General features: G+C 40.6%; 1 protein-coding gene across 11 annotated transcripts in view; it reads left to right on the top strand.

Moving 5' to 3' along the window:
• The window catches only part of esrrga (estrogen-related receptor gamma a), a 175,491-nt gene that overhangs the window by 130,468 nt on the left and 23,897 nt on the right, over positions 1-21,126 (top strand). For 4 of the 11 annotated variants that reach the window (XM_039795375.1, XM_039795386.1, XM_039795385.1 and 1 more), the window contains 3 exons: positions 387-527; positions 10,122-10,232; positions 13,101-13,283. In XM_039795375.1, coding sequence (XP_039651309.1) covers positions 387-527; positions 10,122-10,232; positions 13,101-13,283 — 435 coding nt within the window. The remainder of the gene's footprint in view (positions 1-386; positions 528-10,121; positions 10,233-13,100; positions 13,284-21,126) is intronic. The other 7 variants (XM_039795383.1, XM_039795381.1, XM_039795376.1 and 4 more) reach the window with 7 other exon arrangements.

The following is a 21,126-nucleotide window of genomic DNA, read 5'->3' as shown; positions in this document are numbered from 1 at the left end:
AAGTGAGAACTTTATGAGGTATCAATGAGTCACTGACACATTACATTAACAGCCTATATTGATAATACAATAACCATACACACAAACTCAAATCACAGGAAATCACATTGTCTGCTTATAGTGGTCAGTTTAAATCATATGGCCACCATGCCAACAAATGGGCATCTTAAAGTCAAATATTAAGACCAAGGTAGCTGAGTCAATTTTCAAGAAGTTGTATTTTATGTGTGTATCTGTATGTCCTATATATACAACTCTCTGTCCATTGATTGATTACAAAAAGCTTTGTCTTTGTGCAGCAGGATGTGTCTAAAAGGTTGTCTGCCTACCAGTCCGTTGAAGTATCCATCTGAAATGAAACCCTTTTTCTCTCTTCCTCCCAACATGTTTACATACAGGCAACATAGAGTACAGCTGTCCAGCCACCAACGAGTGTGAGATCACCAAGAGGAGACGCAAGTCGTGCCAGGCCTGCCGCTTCATGAAGTGTCTGACTGTGGGCATGCTGAGGGAGGGTAAGGGAAAAGGTCTCTTCCTTATCTTTCTCTGTTAACTGTGCTACATGTAGCATTTTATAGCCTATTAAATATGTTTATTTATTTTGGTTAATAGAGGCCAATGCTGATAGGAATAGCAACTTCTACAAGCCTTAATACAGCATTTTGCATAATCAGAAGACCACTATCCCTTTGGGGCAAAATTGTGGTCTTAAGTTTGAGGAACACAAGAACAACCAATGCCATTAATACAGGCCAACTGTCAAATATGGTTTCATTGGTTTACGGTAAACATACACCCACATACACCAAAGTATGAGGATGATGTTAAACAATGCTACATGTAACACTTCAAAGAATTTGTTAATACTTATTTTATATACAGTATATTGCAATCTATTTTTATTGGCATTATGTCACTCCTGTTTGCCTTCCCCATGTCCATCTTAAGACTTTAAGTCTTTTTGTATCCTAATACGTGTCACAGCTCTTTTTCTCACCATCTCTCTTCCCTTCTGTCACTGTGTATGTTCACCTCTCACTTCCTCATACACAAGTTATGTGCAATAGATTCTGAGGGCATTTACACACAAAAAGTCCCACATCATTGTCTTAGCTAAATGAGACAAACATACTGTAGAACATTACAGGATAATTGCAACACTCACACTCAGCAGTTGTTCAGTGGTGAAGAACAGTGGGAAAAAAAATCTAAACAAGAGATATTATCTGCCCCCACACCACTTTGATTAAATACACTCACTCTCTCATTTTCACACTCCCTTGTTGCCTCTGCCTCTTTCTCTCCCTCTTGTCTGCCAACCTCTGACCTTTCTACTCCCACTGCACTTCCAACGATGAAAAGAGGGAGAGGAGTGGCGAGGGATGAAGAGGAGAGAGGAATAGTGGGAGGGGGGAGAAAGCTTGGGGGAGGGACAAAGAGAGAAGCGATTGATTTATAGGAGCAGAGGAGAGGGACCAGGGGAGGATGAGAGGCAGGGGGAGGATGGTTGAACGAAGCAGAAAGTGTGTGTGTTTGTGTGTGTGTGTGTGTGTGTGTGTGTGTGTGAGAGAGAGAGAGAGAGAGAGAAAGGAGAAGGGAGGAGGGTCAAGGTTGTAATTGATGGGAGACCTGGCCTACGCCCCCTTCCTTACAGTGGTCAGGGAGCGTGCCTCTGCCGACGCCTGCCAGCCCTCTCGCCATCCATTCCTGTCTTCATCTCTCCCTCCAATGTTCCCACTCAGTATTACTGTACTGTTTCTTTTGCTTCTCTTGTGCCTTTCGTCCATCCATTCTCCTCTTCAATAGCTGTTCTTTCCATCCTTTTGGCACCATGATACCCATCCATACCTACAGCTTCTCACCCACTGAAATTGTTATGTGAAAACCAGAACAATTGTAATAAAAAACTAAAACATGGACATTTTATTAACCTCACAATCTGTTGATACAAATATTCTATGGGTTGAAAACTCCACATGCCGGATGTCACATTTCCCACAATTGTTAGAATGAAATTATAAAAACATATACAGCATGAACAACAACACAAAAACAATAGACTGTAATAGACTATATAAAATATATCTTTGCAAACAAAAACTATAACATGCTTGAAAAAGATTACAGTTTACAGTAAAACTTTCAGTAATCTAAAACTAAAACTAGACTAAAACTGATATTGGTTGTAGTAAAAAGGCTAAAATAAAAAACAAAATAAAAATGAGATGTCAAAAATTTACATCATGGCATAATTCTGACTAAGCTAGAGGTTTTCCCTGTCTTTAAAATAGTCTCTCTCTTCACTTTGCAAAATGTTGTAAATGTTAAGGTAAAAATTAAGAAGCATTAGAGCTTCAGACACTTAAACTTACACAAAATTCATAAATATAACTGCCTCCAGCAGCCCCAGTTTTACTTCACTGCAGAAACATACTACTCTCTCTCTCTCTCTCTCTCTCTTCTCTCTCTCTCTCTCTCTCACACACACACACGCTCCCAACAAGCTGCTGTCGTAGCGTTTGTTCTCCCAGTTGATCTGACATAGGCAGAACCCATGTCTCATCTCCTGTTTTGTCTCGCATACGTGTGTATGGCCACAAACACCCACACATGTGTAAGTGCATGTATTATTGGCAGCTTCAACAGTTCACACAGCTCAGACTGCATCCTCCTACTGGACACAGAAACCACATCCGATAAACCCCCACAAAAAGCCCTCATCTGCAAGAGAATATTATTTCTGTCATCATTTCCTATTAACACTTTTAAATACATTTTAACTGATATTTTAAATGTGAACAAGAGAGGCAGACATGCTATTGATTTTTTTATTATTAAGGATGTGGTTTGTTCACAAGAGCAGAACCATGCTGCCTTTTGTTGCCGCTGCTTCCCTGCTTCCTTTTATACAGCCTATGCTCCACACACATATATCGTGCACACGCGCACACACACACACACACACACACACACACACACACACACACACCTAGGCCTACATATACATACATCAACATGACAGACCAGAGCCACCTCATTTGTTGTGGTGGGTGGGAATTTAATACAGGAGGTCCCGCTCTACATATGAATAAGGGTCATTTAGAGAAGTGATACATCCATTTTCTTATATTTCCTCATTTTCACTCTTTTTGAACTAGGACACAGATCAAGACCTATATTTGCTTTATTCTGCTGGAGATATTAGTTTATAATATATTATATACATATTGTTGTTTTTTTAAACTAGTGCATGCTGCAGATATACTTCATAACTCCTGAAACCTCGACTTGAATTATTATTCTAAAATAGAAACCCTGACTCAAACCCATTGTAATGCAGTGGTGTCACTGGAGAGGACTCAACCGAACTGAAACATTACCCATAAAGAAACATTAACATTGCTAAAATATAAACAAAGACCTTGTCTGGACTGATACAGCATACATCTTTGTAAAGAGCAATGCACAGAATGACAAAGCAATTGTAATTCTACCTGGTTAAACATTTTATCACTCTCAAATAACAATCCTTTGCACACACACTATTTAAAAATATTGCCTACTGTGTTTCATGTACACCCTTCTGGGTGTACTCATCGTTGCAGCAGAATTGCATAGATGATAATGGTAAGTGGCTAGATCAGTTAGCATCAGAGCTAAGTGTGGTTGTCAGGGGCTAGCTCTCGGGAAAAAGGTGAAGATAAAGTGGTAAGGGTGAAGTGGGAGTGGGGTGGAGGACATGAAGTAGTGTGTGTGTGTGTGTGTGTGTGTGTGTGTGTGTGTGTGTGTGTGTGTGTGTGTGTGTGTGTGTGTGTGGTGTGTGTGTGTGTGTGTAGATGCTATAGTTTACCCCTTAGGGCAAGATCTGCCTCAAATTAGCTTTGTCGCTGTGGGAGACAGATAGGGTGAGATGAAGAGCAAGAGCAAGTGAGGCGTGTGTGTGTGTGTGTGTGTGTGTGTGTGTGTGTGTGTGTGTGTGTGTGTGTGTGTGTGTGTGTGTGTGTGTGTGTGTGTGTGTGTGTGTGTGATGGAAAGAGAAGGGAGAACAAGAGGCCAGAGGGTCAGTAAACCAACTCAGATCGGAGCCTTTTCTTTACATGATCTCTTAAACACACACCTGGTCATGTGAAGACACACACACACACACACACACACAAATACCTGTCTGTGTGGAATATTGAATGTTTCTCACCCAGAGGAGAGGATAAGAGAAGAGTAAACGAGCAAGGGGTAAACTGAAGGAAGGAATGAACATGGGGCACCCACACACCAATATGTAGCAGCTAATTTCTGGAGCAAGGCAATTAAAAGGCCTGACTATATTATGAGAACTTCCCCTCTGGCAATGGCTGTCTGTCCATTTTTAATGAGGTCATAATGATGCGTCAGCTGAAGCCCGAAAGGTCACAGGGGCGGGCCTTAAATCTGCCTAGAGAGAGGGGAGGGGGGGGAGTGAGAGTATTATTGCAGGTAAAAGGTTTGATGAAAAGCAATATAACAGGAGAGGGTTAAAGCGATTTTTTTAACAAATACCTCAGAAAATACATTTTATAATTTATTTGACAAGTTAAAGAACAAGCAAACATAATAACGCTGTAGCTGTCACAGTTATTCCTATTTGTACACAACTGGCAAAGCAAGACAGACATAATGCATTTAAATTCAGCAGTAATGCGTACAATTGGCATGAATAGAATACAAAACACAGATCAGACATTTGAACATGAAAGGCTTTGGCAGAGGTACACAGACCAGGAGCCAGCAATATTCAGTATGCATGTACATTGTACATTTGGTCATATTGACAGATTTGCTCCGTTACAACATAGCAGCTTTGATGATGGCACGTCTGATGAATCATGGTTAAACAGACAGAATGTGTTGGTTCCAAAACCAAAGCCTTCATCTTTATATTGCCGTAAACAGCCAGCTGGATTCAGATGGTAGACTACTAGAGAGACATTCCACGGACTGCAAATATAAACCTTGGCACACTGCCCCACACATGCACACAACAGCTCGTGCCAACTTTGGCCATGCTCCCCACGGCCTCTAAGACCTAATGAGTGAGATCGGGTGGAAGGCCTCAGTCTGTGTGAGTGTTGGTGTGTGTATGGTGTCTACAAACAGCTGGCAGTATGCATCATAACTCTCTTCACAGCTCAACAGTCCTGACTGCTGCTATCCAATCTTATTGCTGCACACACATTCAGTCATGGACACAACAATCAAGACGGTTGGCTGACACATGTTCACATACAAAACACATAAGACAATTTGTCTCTTATAAAGGAAATATTTCCTAAACGATATCTATGATGAAAAAGGTTTAAAGAAAAAGAAAGGAAATGAAATGGAAAGGAAAACACATTTTGTGGGTCAATATGATTGGATGATTGGTAAATGAAAAGTGCAAGAGGAAAATACAAGAAGAAGGCAGAAAAGAATGAAAGTAGACGATAAAGAGGGGGAAAGAGCAAGTGATGGGGAGAGGGGAGGAGACAAGAGGAGAGGACGGGGAAACAGAGGAGGGGAGCGCCAGACAACTGGTGGCGTCTGGTGTTCCCCCATGGGAAACTTGTAGCTAAATGTGGCCCTGTAGCGTCTGTCCTGAGTGAGTGTTTGTGTGTGTGACTGGCATCTGGTTGCATCCCAGCTAGAAGGGAGCGATAATGGAAATACTGCGACGAGAGATCTGCCTAAGTGGTCCGCTCTCTTTCACATACACTTTCTTTCTGTTTGTCTAGAGAGCAGAGGAGATGAGGCAGAAAGACTGTTTGGGAATTGCAATTTATGTAATAGAAAGCAAAATGTAGCTGTTGTTTTCAGTTGCATTTGACAGCTCACAACAACGGTTTTATCCAACCCTCACACAAATTCCATAAAAACACTCTCATGTGTCACAACTATTATAAAAAACTAAGACTTTTGATTGTTTAAAAAAAAGAATAAATATTTATATAAATATGTAATTCAAAAAATTAAAGAAATTAAAGTGTAGCTTGTAGCTTAATATAATTACCCTCATTTTGGTGTGTACACAACCTTCAAAGAAAAAGGGCCAATAATGTGGAAAAGGCAAAATTTTTTAGAGACCTCACATGGTCTCACACACATGCCCACATTCACACAAACACACACACACACACACATATTCACACACCAGTGACAGCCACCTGCCCGCTGCCTCAGGCAGTGCTGTTCTGATCCGTTCTGGTCTAAACAACGTCACTGCATGACACTACACACACTTTCCTCTTAACCTCCCCTCCACCCCTCCTTTTTTATTGCTTTCTTTGAGCTTTCTAGTGTCCTTTTTTATTTTTTTATTTGAACATAAAAACCTTCACCGACAACAATTATGAAACAATAATTATCTTAACTCTGAACCAATCAGTAACACCACAAAATAATCCATATTCTGGTATTCCTGTAGCTATATATGCAGATATGTTTCTTTCTCTTCTTATTTCTACTTCTTCCTCACATGCAGACGATTCATAGACACACACGCACGCACACACACACACACACACACAAGTTAGATTTAAATGGGTCTGTTGTCTTACCCAATCTACTCGCCCATCAGTTGTTAAACCCACATAGGAAAAGCCTTTATGTTATTACATCAACACTGTGGTTTCACACACACACTCACACTCACAAATACACACACACAGAAACATAAGGTGATAACCTGGTCCAAGGTGGAAGAGCGACTTCAACCCTGTAACAACTTCAATTACCATAAAACTACTCTCTCCTTCTTCCTCTCCTCATCTCTGCCTCTTTAAATGCTCTCTTCCTCTTGTGCTTTTTGTCATCCTTCTTTCTCTTTGCTGTCATCAACAGAAATCAATCCTTCTATTGGTCTTCCTACTGCTTTTCCACTCTATCCCTCACTCCTGTTCTCGCCCTCTTTCATCCTCTCATTCTCTTATCATATCATTGACCATCTGAAATCAATCCATTTTGTGTCTTTCCCCATGTCTTCTCTTTTCTCTTTTCCTCTCTCTTCTACATTTCTCTCTCCATGCTTGACGGTTCTCTCTTCAAAAGCACTTAGGTGTCAAAGACATTTTACTCGCAATCCCTCAATTGTTCAAACACACACACACGTGCCCTGACAGAGAAACGCCAGTGCAGTGTAAAATCTATGCTGATGTGATCAGTGCAGATCGTGCTATTGACAGATAGCAATATTCCCACGATAGGAAAGATTCACCTTCATCACTGTCACTGTGTGTGTGTGTGTGTGTGTGTGTGTGTGTGTGTGTGTGTGTGTGTGTGTGTGTGTGTGTGTGTGTGTGTGTGTGTGTGTGTGTGTGTGTGTCTGTGTGCGCGCATTTGTGTGTGTGTCAGAGAAGTAGACTGTGTAGAGGTGTACTGTTAGTTGACATAATAATTAAAGCACATAATTAAGGCGTATAACCTCTGTGGATTTCGTCTTTTCATTCATGGATCTTTCTCTCATTATTCTATTCCTATCTAATTTTCTTTTATTAGCCTTCACTTCATCCCTCCTTTTCACTCTCATTTCATTTAATTTTTTCTCATTCTCCTTTCTTCTTTTGTTTACCAGCCCATCCATTACTTACCCCTCCCCTTTTCCTCTTATTTCACAACCTGTGCTCTACTCCTCTGTTCTCTTTTTTAATCTACTGTATCTGCTTCCTTTCATGCTTTTTATCACTTTTTATCAAAATGTATTTCTTTTGTCTCACCTTTTTATTCCATTTCTTACCCATTCCCTGTTAAATTAGTTAGTTCTTCCCTTGCCTTTTCTTTTTCCACATTCCATTTTTTATTTTTTCTCATTCTTACATTTTCTCTCCCCTGACCCTTTTCCTCTCCTCTCCTCTCCTCTCCTCTCCTCTCCTCTCCTCTCCTCTCCTCTCCTCTCCTCTCCTCTCCTCTCCTCTCCTCATTCCTTCCCTCCTCTCCTCTCTTGCCCATACTTTATGACTTGAAGGCTCATTTGTTAAGAGGAGGTAGAGCACTCTCGCTCTCCCACTAGCCTCCTCCTGTCTCGTTTTTGTGGGCTTTGGAAATATAATTTTCAATTTTTAATTTGATTCATTTAGATTTGATCATTAATCAGTGCTGAGAGAGAGTTAATTTGGTGGAAAATAGATGAGGTAGTTAGAGAGGGCTCTTTATAAAGTGAGCTCAGCAAAGCACTGGGTCTTTTAGGTGTAAGGAAAATAGAAAGTGAAAAATTGAGAGTCTGCATGTGAGAGTTTGTGTGTGAAAGGGGAAAAGTGTGCGCGCTATAGTCAGTAATAAAACAAGTGATGCTATAGTACAGACATGGGAAACAGATGTTTGCCCAAAATCGCTTTTTAAACATTTTAATTAATTTCTCGCTGAATTTAGTTTGAATCTGAGGTTAGAATATATGCAGCCATACAGTACAGTGACATGTGTACCTATTGACTCAAGCTCCTGATCAAACCCTTTCTTTAAGTTAGTCTTTATTCGTCCTCCTCCTCCAAACATCCACTGCCTCTCTTGCTTCCGACACCCTTCTAACTCTGATACTCTGTCTCTGCTTTCTCTCTGTCTCCCTCTCCTCTTCTGACCAACCAATGACCCAGGTAGTGACTGAGCAAGCGGCTTGTCGGGGCTTACCCAAACACAACATGGGGGTGTGGGTTAGAGAAACATAGATGTTGTGTCAATGTGTGTGTGTGAGAGAGAGTGGGTGTGTGAGTGGGTGTGTACCCCCTGGTGTTGACCGTTTGCTGACACTGTCCCCCCCACTGTACCTGGACTGTCAGCCCTTCTGTCTACCTATTTTTGTCTCAAGCACACACACGTACACACACACACACACAGACAGATGCATGTCATGTTCAGTTCACTGGGTTGACTGCTGCCTGAGCCAGTTAGAGGTTTCTAAATGACTACATTTCCATAGAAAAACTGTGTACACTCGCGTCACTGCAAGATGGTTTGAATAAAATCAGCCACCAAAATGTGCACATGTACGCAACACAAATAAAAACAGGGAAACACATGCACTTACAAGCACTTACAAATGCCGACGAATGCAGAAACATGCTCCCTGACATTTTTTTTTCTTTGCTGCCAATAGGAAGTCATTCCCCGTTAAATCTCTTAGGTGTGTTGTCTCAGTCATGGTCAGCACATTTTTCAGAGGATTTAAATCTCTCTGTGTTAGCAAATCTCTCTCTTGCTCTCTCACTCTTTTTGCCCCCTCCTCTCCCTCTTTTTCTCTCTGTCTATACATATAAATCCTTACCATTTTAAATGGTACCCTAAACCCTTCAAATCAGTAGTGCTGTTAGATTGTAAAGCACTATACAAGAAGCGTGATATTGTTCATGGTGTGTTATATATATTAGGTTAACTTTTTTTCCCTAGAACATCTGTTGATGACGTTTCTGAAGATGGTGTTCTTCTCTGTTGAGCATCCTTTTATTTCTGAATGGTGTAAAAAAAAAAATTTTAAAACATTTGACAGCCCTTTCAGCTTCTTCCTCTTCTCTCCTCCTCCAGGTTACATGACACCTCTCTCTTCCTTATCCATCTTTAAGTGGTAACCACGGTAACATCCAATCCCTTGAGAGATAGGCCTAATTAAATTAGGACTCCTTTGTGTCAATTAATTAACGAGACAGAAAGAGAGAGACAGCAACAGAGAGACAGAGATTGGGCAAGAGACAGGAAAAGAGGAAGTCAGAAAGCCAAAGAGACAACATGAGAGAGAGAGAGAGAGAGAGAGAAAAAAAAAAAAAAAAAAAGAGAGAGAGAGAGAGAGAGAGAGAGAGAGAGAGAGGCATTTTACTTAAATGGTGTCTCTTTGAATTAGTCTTGTTGTAGAATAAAAGAGGGGAAAGTTCCTGCATAACAGACACACACCCATGTATGCGCCGCAGAAACAGCACAGCTATCACAACTTCACTCCCAGACATCATATGTAATCTTCTTTCAGTCCACATGTTTTCATCTCATTTCCACTCTCTCTTTTTATATTTAATTTTTTTTATGTTTATTTATATTCCTTGTCTTCATGTTAATTAAAGTAGTCAAAAGAGTTCAAAAGTTTCAGTGTCACACACAGTGTATTAATATATTTCTTCTGTCATTTTTTACAGGTGTTCGTCTCGACAGGGTTCGTGGTGGGAGACAGAAGTATAAACGCCGGATAGATGCGGACAACAGTCCATACCTGAACCCACAGCTGGCTCTGCCCCCCAAGAAGCCATGTAAGAACAGACACACACACACACACACACACACACACACACACATACACAAACTATGAGTGGTAACAGTATATGTAATAGCCCTTTTCGCTCCGAGGTTGAGCAGTGATTTTCAAGGACAGATATTTGCATACTGTCCTTGGTGCACAGTAACTCATACTCTAAAAATTGACAATTCTGCTACAGTGACAACAGCATCAAAAATAGTGTGCAGAGGGAAGGGCATACTCCTTAGAAATAAACAAAAAACATTTAAATTCTAGCATGTTGTACCGTTATGTGCAGACAGTGTTCACGTAACAGGCAGGAGTCGTTCAGAGATCAGAAGTACAAGGAACTGCCTTTCCATCAGTTTGTATCCTAATGGAGACAGTTGGACAGTAAAAAGAAATTAAACACAGTCACACACACACACATAAATAGACACAGGGTAGTGAGAAGCCCATCTGTTTGGGACCAAGTTTATCTCCTTGTCTCTACTGCTACCAGTTTGGGGTCATAACATTTTATATCTGTAATATTTCACTATAAAGGTATTCATTTAGCTCTGGCTAGATTGACTGCATTTAAAAAAAAATAAAACCACTGCCAAAGCCTGATGATTGAAAAATTAACAAGGGAGAGAGTGAGTGAGAGTGACAGAGAGACAGGTGGAGACAGAGGGAGAGGGAGAGACTGAGCATGAATGAGAAGGTTTCTCAGAGAGGGAGAGAAGAGGAGAGGAAGGGAGGGGGAACAGCCAGAACCCTAATCCGGATTAAATCCAATCTGGCAAGCACATCAAACTAGAGTTAGCTCTTTAGCTAAGCGTCTGCTCGCACACATGACACACACACACAAACACACACGCGCACACACACACACACACACACACATGCAGTGCAGATTGAGTAGTGTTTAGCAGCTTGGTCCCCAAAGCCCATTTTGCTTAAAGCTGGAGCATATTCTGCTTTAGGCCAATATGCTGAATGGCTGCACGACAGCTTACCGGGATTTCTGCACTACTAATCATTGAAATGATGGGATAATATGAGTCTGTGTATAATATGTGTGTCTGTGTTTAATGTATGTGTTTGCACACACAGAGAATGTGTGTTCCAGCTAACTAAATGTCTTCACTGATGGGCTATAGACCAGTTTTCTTTAAACAAGTTTAGTCACACTTAACTCTTTAGTCCTGTTATTTTTTTTTATCAGGCATTTGACACATTTTGGAAGAGAGTTTCAACAAGAGTAATTTAATGGAATCACAAGTTACCACACTAAATAGTTATTCAGGCTGTAGTTCCTATTTACATAATTTCCTTAATTTATGTATGAACACAAATATCTCTCTGACCTAAAAACAAAAAATATAGTGTTGATACAGACTGCCTGGGTCTGTCTTGTTTTTTTTCTCTCACACACAGTCAATACACACAAAAAAAAAAATTCTGTCCCTCTGTCTCTTGCTCAGATACACGCACACAGCCTATCTATCTGAAGACCAATCCCTAGCCTCAGCGTCCCCATTGATTGTGTGAGAAAAGAACAATAGCCCAGGGTTTGGAAATGGGCTTCCATTGATTCTAATTAGGGAAACATTAAATAAGATTTACCCACAGATACTGCAGTGTGACTGGGATTGGTTTGGCTCAAACAACCCTGGAGCTGGAGCTGGAGGGAAGAGGATGGGAAGAATATATCTATGTTCATGTGTACACGGTGTGTGTGTGTGTGTGTGTGTGTGTGTGTGTGTGTGTGTGTGTGTGTGTGTGTGTGTGTGTGTGTGTGTGTGTGTGTGTGTGTGTGTGCGTGCGTGTGTGTGTGTGTGTGTGTGGAATTTGGGGTGGAGAGCGTTAGATCAATACACAACTCATCCTCCCCCCCCCAACTCTGTTTCACTCTCCTTTGCTGTTTATCTCTATCTAGCTGTCGCTCTCTCGACTCTTCCCGTCTGTCTTTTACAATCTGTCCATGGCTCTATTTCTACCTGTCTATCTTCTCCCATTTTTTTCTTTACTTATCTCCCTCTCTCTTTTCTATAATCCCTCGCTCCTCTCTTTGCTCGTCTATCCTCTGTTATTATTCCCATGCTTGATTAGTCAGTGGATTAATTTGGAAGCAGGGTATCAGTCTGTTACTAATGGACCATAGAGATCTCATCACCACATGTCACTATTACCAGCTGAGCTGTTTGGCTTTCAGTATTATCTTTCCCTTCTGTATGTAGTATCACGGAGGCTTCTTAAGGCGGTGATACAAAAGACAATGTTTTAAGAAACATGAATCAATAAGTAATCGTCTTTAATCACAACTTGAAGCATCTCAACTATAATAACCCTGTATACACTAAAGTTATACTGTAAAAAAACGACTTCAAAAAGTACTTTTACACTTACATTTCTTTTGATGCTTTTTAAAAGTGTGTTGTTTGACAATTTTAAAGGTTTAATTACATTTCAAGATTTTTCAGAGTGCCAAACAAGTTTAACATTATTCTAGTTGTACATATTTGTTTTTTGTATACAATACAATATACACAAACACACACATATACACACATATATATAATGTATAAAATGCTGTATATATAATGTATCTCACATCGTGATTTGTGTGCTGTACACTATGGAGAATACTGAAATGTATAATGTGTTGATTGGTTGCAACATGTCTCTGTTTATTTCTCCTAGCTGCTTTTTTGCTACATGTGGAAATACTTTAAGACATATGTGTTATCTAGCAAGCCATGTTATAAGGGATTTTGCATATAACCTTACACATTTTTGCACCGGATTGGTGTGGAACAGCTTGCAGGGCTAACAAGGCAAAAATTCACCATCTCTCTGTCTCTGTGTCTTTCTCCTTGTCTGGTGGTCATGTCAGTTGCCTTTGGCTGCCTTGCAGATAACAAAATCGTCTCTCACCTGCTGGTGGCCGAGCCAGAGAAGATTTACGCCATGCCTGACCCAACAGTACCAGACAGCGACATCAAGGCCCTGACTACGCTGTGTGACCTGGCGGACAGAGAACTAGTGGTCAACATCGGCTGGGCCAAACATATCCCAGGTAAGAAAAAAACAACTGCTGAACCCTGACTTTCACACTGAGCCTAACGTGGTTTTGTGTTGTGGCAGTATACACACACATACGTTCATACATAAAATACATACATTTTTTTATTTTATAATTCCAGAGTACAGGAGATTTTATACACACACCCACACACATATACAGGATAGACACACATGCTGTGAAAATTGGCAGAGTACAAGGTTGGAATCAGCTGCTCCAATTGCAGTTCAGGCACACTTACATATGCACAAGTACACTGGTGCTGAGGCCTGACCTTTCAGCCTAATCCTTGCACTCAGACAGTCTGAACTGTTGACTCCACTTGACCAACCAAATGCCCTCACTGGTATCACACCTTCACACACACACACACACACACACACACACACACACACACACACACACACACACACACACACACACACACACACACACACACACACACACACACACATATTCTGACCTTTTAAACCAAACAGTCCAATCCCCTTACATTCAATATGCATATATATATATGTGTGTGTGTGTGTGTGTGTGTGTGTTTGTGTGTGTTTATGTTTGTGAGTCACTGTACCATATATATGACAAAGCCCTTTGAAAAACACAGCTTTAGCCTTCTGGTGAACAATGTTTGTACTGGTATTACAAGTCACATTCCCAAAAATGTCACACAAATACATAATAAGGATAATATGAGTAAATTTCTAATTTCACCTGTGTAGAACAAGGTTTTGTTTTGTTCTTAGTTTTTCTTTAGGTTTTGTATTGTTTTACGCGAGACGCAATGTGTATATGGGCACAGAACATTTTTTTTAAGGTAAATGTAATTGTTTGAAGTCACGATTTATTGATTAATTCATATTTTTGTGTGGTAACAATCTTAATATAATTATTAATATTCTATTGATATACAGTAGAATGTGATGTTTGTTTTAGCCTGTAGCACAACAGTGTCACTCTACAGGTCACATCAGTAAGACAGAAGAATCTAATCTGTTTAAACTAACTCCTTTTCTCTCTTAAAATTCGATCTGACTCATAAAATGAGAAAATTGAAATAATGGCAGGATACACAAATAAACCCAAAAATGAGTAAATAAGAAAACAAAAGAGAGGAAAAGAGCAAGACTGATAATGACAAATGCACGTGGTCATGGAAGGTAAAATGAAGAAGAACACAGGTAGCGAGACGTATGAGATGAAAACTATAATCTGGTTTTGGTTTTAGGGAGGGAGCCTGCTGGGACAGCAGAGCGGAGGGACGAGCTGTGTCTCAGATTAACACAGATTAGCACAAAGATTAGTCCCATTGTCGACTGGAAATATGGTTATAGAATAGAATAGAATAGAATTACCGCGCTTCCAATGCTCAAACAGTATAGGGGGTTGTGAGAGTATAGGGGGAAGGCACCAGATTAGAGGCATAAATACCACTCAGTCATGCTGCATAAATCTATAACAATAAAGTAAATGGCTTTGGATAACAGGGTCTCCAAATTATATATAATATATCTTATCAATAAATGTGAAAATAACAGAGAAAGGGAAAAAATAGATGAAGAGAGAAAGAGAGATGGGAATATACATTGCTTCTTGTTAGAGTATTGATCGATATGCTGCTATATGGACAGTAAGCAGACATATATATTGATCCATATACCAAGTATAGCCCTTTGAATATTTATTTTTCTCTTTCAAAACAACATATAGCCTTATTCCAATACTATCTCATTTCCTGTAATCTCCCTGTCCTGCGTTCTAGTATTTTATGCTTTCTCTTTTAATCCATATCTCAGGAATTCACCTACTGTGTATAATACTTTCATACACAAAAGGAACTTGCAGATACATGCAAATATATACACATGATGTATATTTAATGTATTGTTTTGCATTGGGCTTGCCTTTTCTTTTGATCACTACTTTTACAGGTGAATGGACTGAGTTAGCCTGGTTATGTGCTGTGTGTGTGTGTGTGTGTGTGTGTGTGTGTGTGTGTGTGTGTGTGTGTGTGTGTGTGTGTGTGTGTGTGTGTGTGTGTGTGTGTGTGTGTGTGTGTGTGTGTGTGTGAAGGGAGTGAAGCGCAACGATTGCTTGGTGGAGGAGAGAAGATGGCGTGATTAGATGAACGAGAAAGGCAATCCACTGCTCACGGAGAAAGATAGAATTCTTCATCTTCCAAGTGTGTATGTGTGTGTGTATGTGTGTGTCTGATGTGAACACCTTATGAAATCCTCATTGTTTACACCACTGAACACTGATCTAATACTCTCTCTCTCGCACACACACACACACACACACACACACATACATGTACACACAGAAAGTGATCTACTGTTCACTCAGGGTGTAAAGGATTGTCTGAAAGAAGTACGCCTCTTCAACATTCTTTATCAGACTCCTACAAAAACACACACACAAGACACAAGGCAAATAATAAAGAGTCTACAATGACTTAAGTTTTGAATAGAATAGAATAGAATAGACCTGTTAACCTTTTTGCAGACGTATGTGTGTGTGTGTGTGTGTGTGTGTGTGTGTGCGCGTGTGTGTGTGTGTGTGTGTGTGTGTGTTTGCGCGGGGTGTACATGTGAACACCCACATGCACACGTCTCTGCTCGCCATGGTACAGTAATTTTTTTAATCAAATTGATGGAGAGAGACAGAGAAACAAAGAGAAAAAAGACAGAGGCAGAGAGAGGAGAGGTGAAGCCAATTTATGCCTCATGATATGGCTGTGCTGCGCTGCATACACACACACACACACGTATATGCACATACACGCACACACAGGCTGCTAACAGTGGTAACAACGTGTCAAGGCGAGCGCCAGGCAGCTAATTTGAAGTCATTAGATGTCTGCCGTACTGGCAACAATTTGTTACGCTCACACACACGCACAAACACACACACAAAAACACATCGCATACACACACTGAGTTAAGAGCCGTCTGCGGATAGCGAGGAGGCTAAATTGTAAACTAATTTAAACATCACTCAGCGTTAGAGAGGCTGCCTGCAAGACAGGCCCCCGGATAACAAGGCTAGGCTACGCGTCTTTGTGTGTGTGTGTGTGTGTGTGTGTGTGTGTGTGTGTGTGTGTGTGTGTGTGTGTGTGTGTGTGTGTGTGTGTGTGTGTGTGTGTGTGTTGCTAGTCATGTTTGACACACAGACTTGCCCCAACCTTAGATACTTGTGACAACACACGCACATATACACACATATCTCTTTGATTGGTTCTTTTATTCTAAAGCTGTGTGTGGATGAGTGTGTGCACGCTAATTTCCATACTGATATGGCCTATATGCAAACATTTGATATGTTATTAGGAGAGGAAAATGAGGTTTCAGTGTGTGTCTCTTGTTGTCCCACAAGGAATGGGACACAATCACACATGTGCACCTCACACACCGCACATGTGCGTCAAATAGAGAGATGAAAAGCATGCAAACACAGTATTACGTAGAAGTCTTTTTGCTGATTCAAACTGTGGGCAATGAGTGGCCCCACACATATTTACACATTTAGAAGATAAGTATATGAGGAGTATTGTCACTCTCAGGAAACTGTGGGTATGTGGAAATAATATCCAAGTTATTATTCAGAGGGCATGAAAGGCTTTGGCGTCCAATAATATGGATTAGTGAAGAGAAGATCTCAATTTAATAGCTAGTTTTTGGGGGTGGGGGGGGGGGGGGGGTGTGTGTGTGTGTGTGTGTGTGTGGGGGTGTGGGGGTGTGTGTGGGGGTGTGTGTGTGTGTGGGGTGGTGTGTGTGAAAGGAGGAACCAGGAAAAGCGTCATATAGAAAGGAGGAGACAAATATTTAAACAGGAGCGAATGAGAGAGTGAATTAAAAGAAAGAAAGGCCATTCAAAATGAGCCATTTATCTGTCTGTACAATTAGTCTTTTCATCCTCTCTTTTCTGTTCTTTTACTCTCTCTCTCTTCTCTCTCTCTCTCTCTCTCTCTCTCTCTCTCTCTCTCTCTACATAATAACTAAATGACTACCGGGCAGTCATGCCAGCAGCTCTTATCTAGACTCGCGGACACAAAAGAGAAAGACAGACAGGCGAGCACTTGACTTGACGAAAGAGCAAGGAACGAACAAGTGAATGAATCAACGAACGAGAGCCTGAACCTATAACACAGTCTTTTTTACCAGAACGAGGGGCCTTGCCATTAGTGTTTTTTTTTTTACAACCCCCTCCCCCATTCTTTCTTTATTCAAGGAAGAAATTGCTCTTGGGCCACCCCCACTTCCCCTCCACTATTCTCTTGCTTCCCTATCTCCTCTTACTTGCTCTTTCATTTCTTACAATATTTCTCCCTCTCTCTCTTTCTTTCGTTCCCTTTTCAATTTTGACACTCAGGATAAGCGGTCTATGTGTCTGCAGTAACGCAGAATGATTGAGCTGTAAAAAACGGGGGAAGGGAGGTGGAGGGGGGCGGGGGGGTTGCTGTCTGTCTATTCATTTAATCGGCCTTTATGGAGATATGGGAGAAGGGGTTTGGGTGGCCGTGGTGGTGACGGGATAGTAGGTGATGAGGGAAGTCCTCTTGCCTCATGTTCTGCATGCTTCTCTCTATCTTTCAGTCTGCTTTAGTCATTTATTGGCCTTTTTTTATCTTTTCTCTTTCTTCCTTTTACTACTTATGGGTGTGAATTAGGATTAAGAAGAATGGAGAACTGAAGAGGAGTTTTGAAATAAAACATACAAGGCTAAGGTGAGAGAAGAAAAGTGTAGGAAATGGGAAGAGAATGGAAAGCAGGGAGGTCACATACATTACCTTAGTATAACCTAGATACTCCCAAAGAGCCTTTAACACAATACTATTCTGACCCGATGGCTAAATATCCCCCACCTCTTTCAACCCCCTGTGTGACTTCCCTCTTTCCCTCTCTCTCTACTTCTGTGTCTTTCTGGCTCTCCCTCCTTTTCTCCCTCTCTCTGACCTGACCTCCCACTCTCTCTCTCTCTCTCCATGGTGTCCTTAACCTCTTCATTATCAAGTCAACCTCATCTCTCAACCCCTATCCCTTCCCACGCCTCCCACCTCCCCTCTTCTCTCATTGCCCCAGCCAGCCGTCATCACTGTCTTTCTCTTCGGTTCTGTCTGTCTGTATGTCTCTACAGATACAGTGATCGGGGTTTATTGAGTCCAAGTTTAGCTCTAGATTTTGAAACGGTCTGATCGACAGCTCATTCAAAAATACCTTTTGTCTAACATTGGAAAATTATAACATATTAAGCGAGGCACCCAATGAGCAAAGGCCCCCTAAATATTTACCTCTGCTGTTGTTATTCTGTGCTCTTTCTCTTTTGGTCATGTTGTAAATGGTTTTCACTTAGAGATTTAGTCAACCAGTCGAGCAGTTGGTTATTCACACTGCCAGACAGTCCGTCAGTTAGTTAGCCAATCAGTCAGTCAAGTAACTGCACAGCCAGTCAGTCAGCCAGAAAGGCACCCAGTCAGTCAGCAAATATTGATTAATAGAAGTGTCTTGCTCCTTTTAGCAAATCAAATGTTGAGTCTCAGCAGCCAAGGGGAACCTCTGCACTCTCACACAGACACACACACACACACACACACACATGCACACGCACACGTATACACATGGATACCCACATCCTTGACTCTGGAAGTGCAGCTCTCTAAATTAACACTGACACACATTATAACACTTCACAATGAGCTCCAAGAGATGCAGAACAGTACTGTGTGTGTGTGTGTGTGTGTGTGTGTGTGTGTGTGTGTGTGTGTGTGTGTGTGTGTGTGTGTGTGTGTGTGTGTGTGTGTGTGTCTGTGTGTGTGTCTGTGTGTGTCTGTGTGATAGAGGAATGTAATAGCCCAGACTAGTGATGATGTCACTCCCTGGCCCTCCTTATTAAGTCTGGTGTTGTCATCAATCAGCAAAAAGGTTGTTGGGCTTTGGGTCATAGAGTGGTAAATCAACCACCACTCACACAAACAAACACACACTTCATTTTCTTCCAATTGTTAAATCAATGGGTTTTATTGGCATGAAACTTCTGAAACAATATTGCCTCCTCCTGTCCTAATTTCTTTACTTCCCCTACTTCATCTTCCTGTCTGTCTGTCCATCTCAGTGCCATTACCCTCTGCAATAAAAAGGCTGGTTTGGGGTCACATGTGCATGTAAACTCATGAAAGCACATACACAGAAATACACACAAACACACAAGAAGATTTGCCCCCATTCTGTCGGCTAAGGCTAGTTCACCTTGACAGTCACAGCATGCTGGGTGCCTTCTTACAGTAACACACAAACACAACACACAAACATACAGTCCATTCACATAGACAAACACATTCAGCACAGTGTAAAGAGATAAAAACATTCATGTGGCTGTGTCCAAGCAAACACATAAAAACAAGTCTTTTATAGGCATAACATGCAAAGGTGAAAGGTTAAAACAAGATTTAAAAAGTTGTTGAAATTCCAGTAATTGCAGAGAAATTCAGATTATCCCATCATATAAACTGTAGTGTAAATCGAAATCGCTTTGAGTTGCCTAATTGTAGCTATTACTGTAAGCTCCAATCATTCAAACAAATAACAAATGTTAACAGTGAACATGTATGTTCAATTCCGTTCAAGAGGCCTTATTGGCCTGAAAAGTTAATGTTGCTATAGTAACAAACCCGTTTCAGCCAGTTCAGGTAAAAAAGAAAAGAAGCACAATTGACAGCACTTTGTCTTCTTTGAAGTGATATAACTGACTCCGCCCTTTTTTCTAATAAGAGTCTAATGAGATCATCTCTTAAATATGACTTTAGTAGAATCTGATTTAGATTTAGAATCATCAGTTAGTTCATTGCTTTGGTCAATTTTGTTTCTTTTGTGCTCTCTAGTACATATCTTGTATATCTTTGTGTTTCCAGTCGCTGTTTTTATTTTCTCTGAGCTCTGTTGGGTGTGTTTGATTTCCATTTCTGCTCATCCCTGAGCTACATAATACATTTAGAGGTTGATGACTTCAAGAATGTGTTTTTGCGTGTGTGTGTGTGTGTGTGTGTGTGTGTGTGTGTGTGTGTGTGTGTGTGTGTGTGTGTGTGTGTGTGTGTGTGTTTCATTGTCCACATTTGTGCATAAGAGACATCTTATTTTCCAGTAGACCACCACCATGGTTTCCTCTTGCAGCCCATACAAACAAACACACTCCTGTTTGCAGATGAAAACAAATATTGATGAAATCAAATTATGAAAAGAATATTTGATATCTGAGCTTAATGTTTGGATTAAGTGGGGCTCTCTTTATTGGATAAAGCCTGTGGGTATTGGACGCATAGCATCAATATGAGAAAACAGAGGAGGGAAAACATGCACTGCTTTTCTTCCATCTTATCACGTTTTCTTTTTGTCCCTGTGTTTGTGTCATTCTAGTGTTTATAGTTATAATAAGGTGAGATCAGTCAAGGAGGAATGTTTTTAGCATAAAAATCAACAAAACATTTCGTAAAATGAACTTATTATTTCCCACCAAACACAGCATTGTAAGTTATTTTAACAAAATATAACCCACATTTTGTTAAAATGAATATAACACAACTGAGGGATAGTCTGGATAAGAGCAGAGGCATAGTTATATTATAATATACTGATGCTATCACTACAGGATGCAATGTCTATCTACATTACAATAAATATATAGATAAACATTATATCTAATCTAAGCTGTAAAGGGTCCCTGAATTGTTATGTATGTTGTGATGCTGGTTAGTTATTTGTACAAAAATGTGTGTTTTGAGGAAAACACACACACAGATGCACCTACATATTCGGTCTCTGAAGGCACGTTCAGTCTGTGTTGA

The sequence above is a fragment of the Perca fluviatilis genome, chromosome 3 (genome assembly GCF_010015445.1).
Source record: "Perca fluviatilis chromosome 3, GENO_Pfluv_1.0, whole genome shotgun sequence".
Lineage (NCBI taxonomy): Eukaryota > Metazoa > Chordata > Actinopteri > Perciformes > Percidae > Perca > Perca fluviatilis.
Note: the sequence above shows the minus strand (reverse complement) of the source record. Positions and strands in the feature narration are given on the sequence as shown.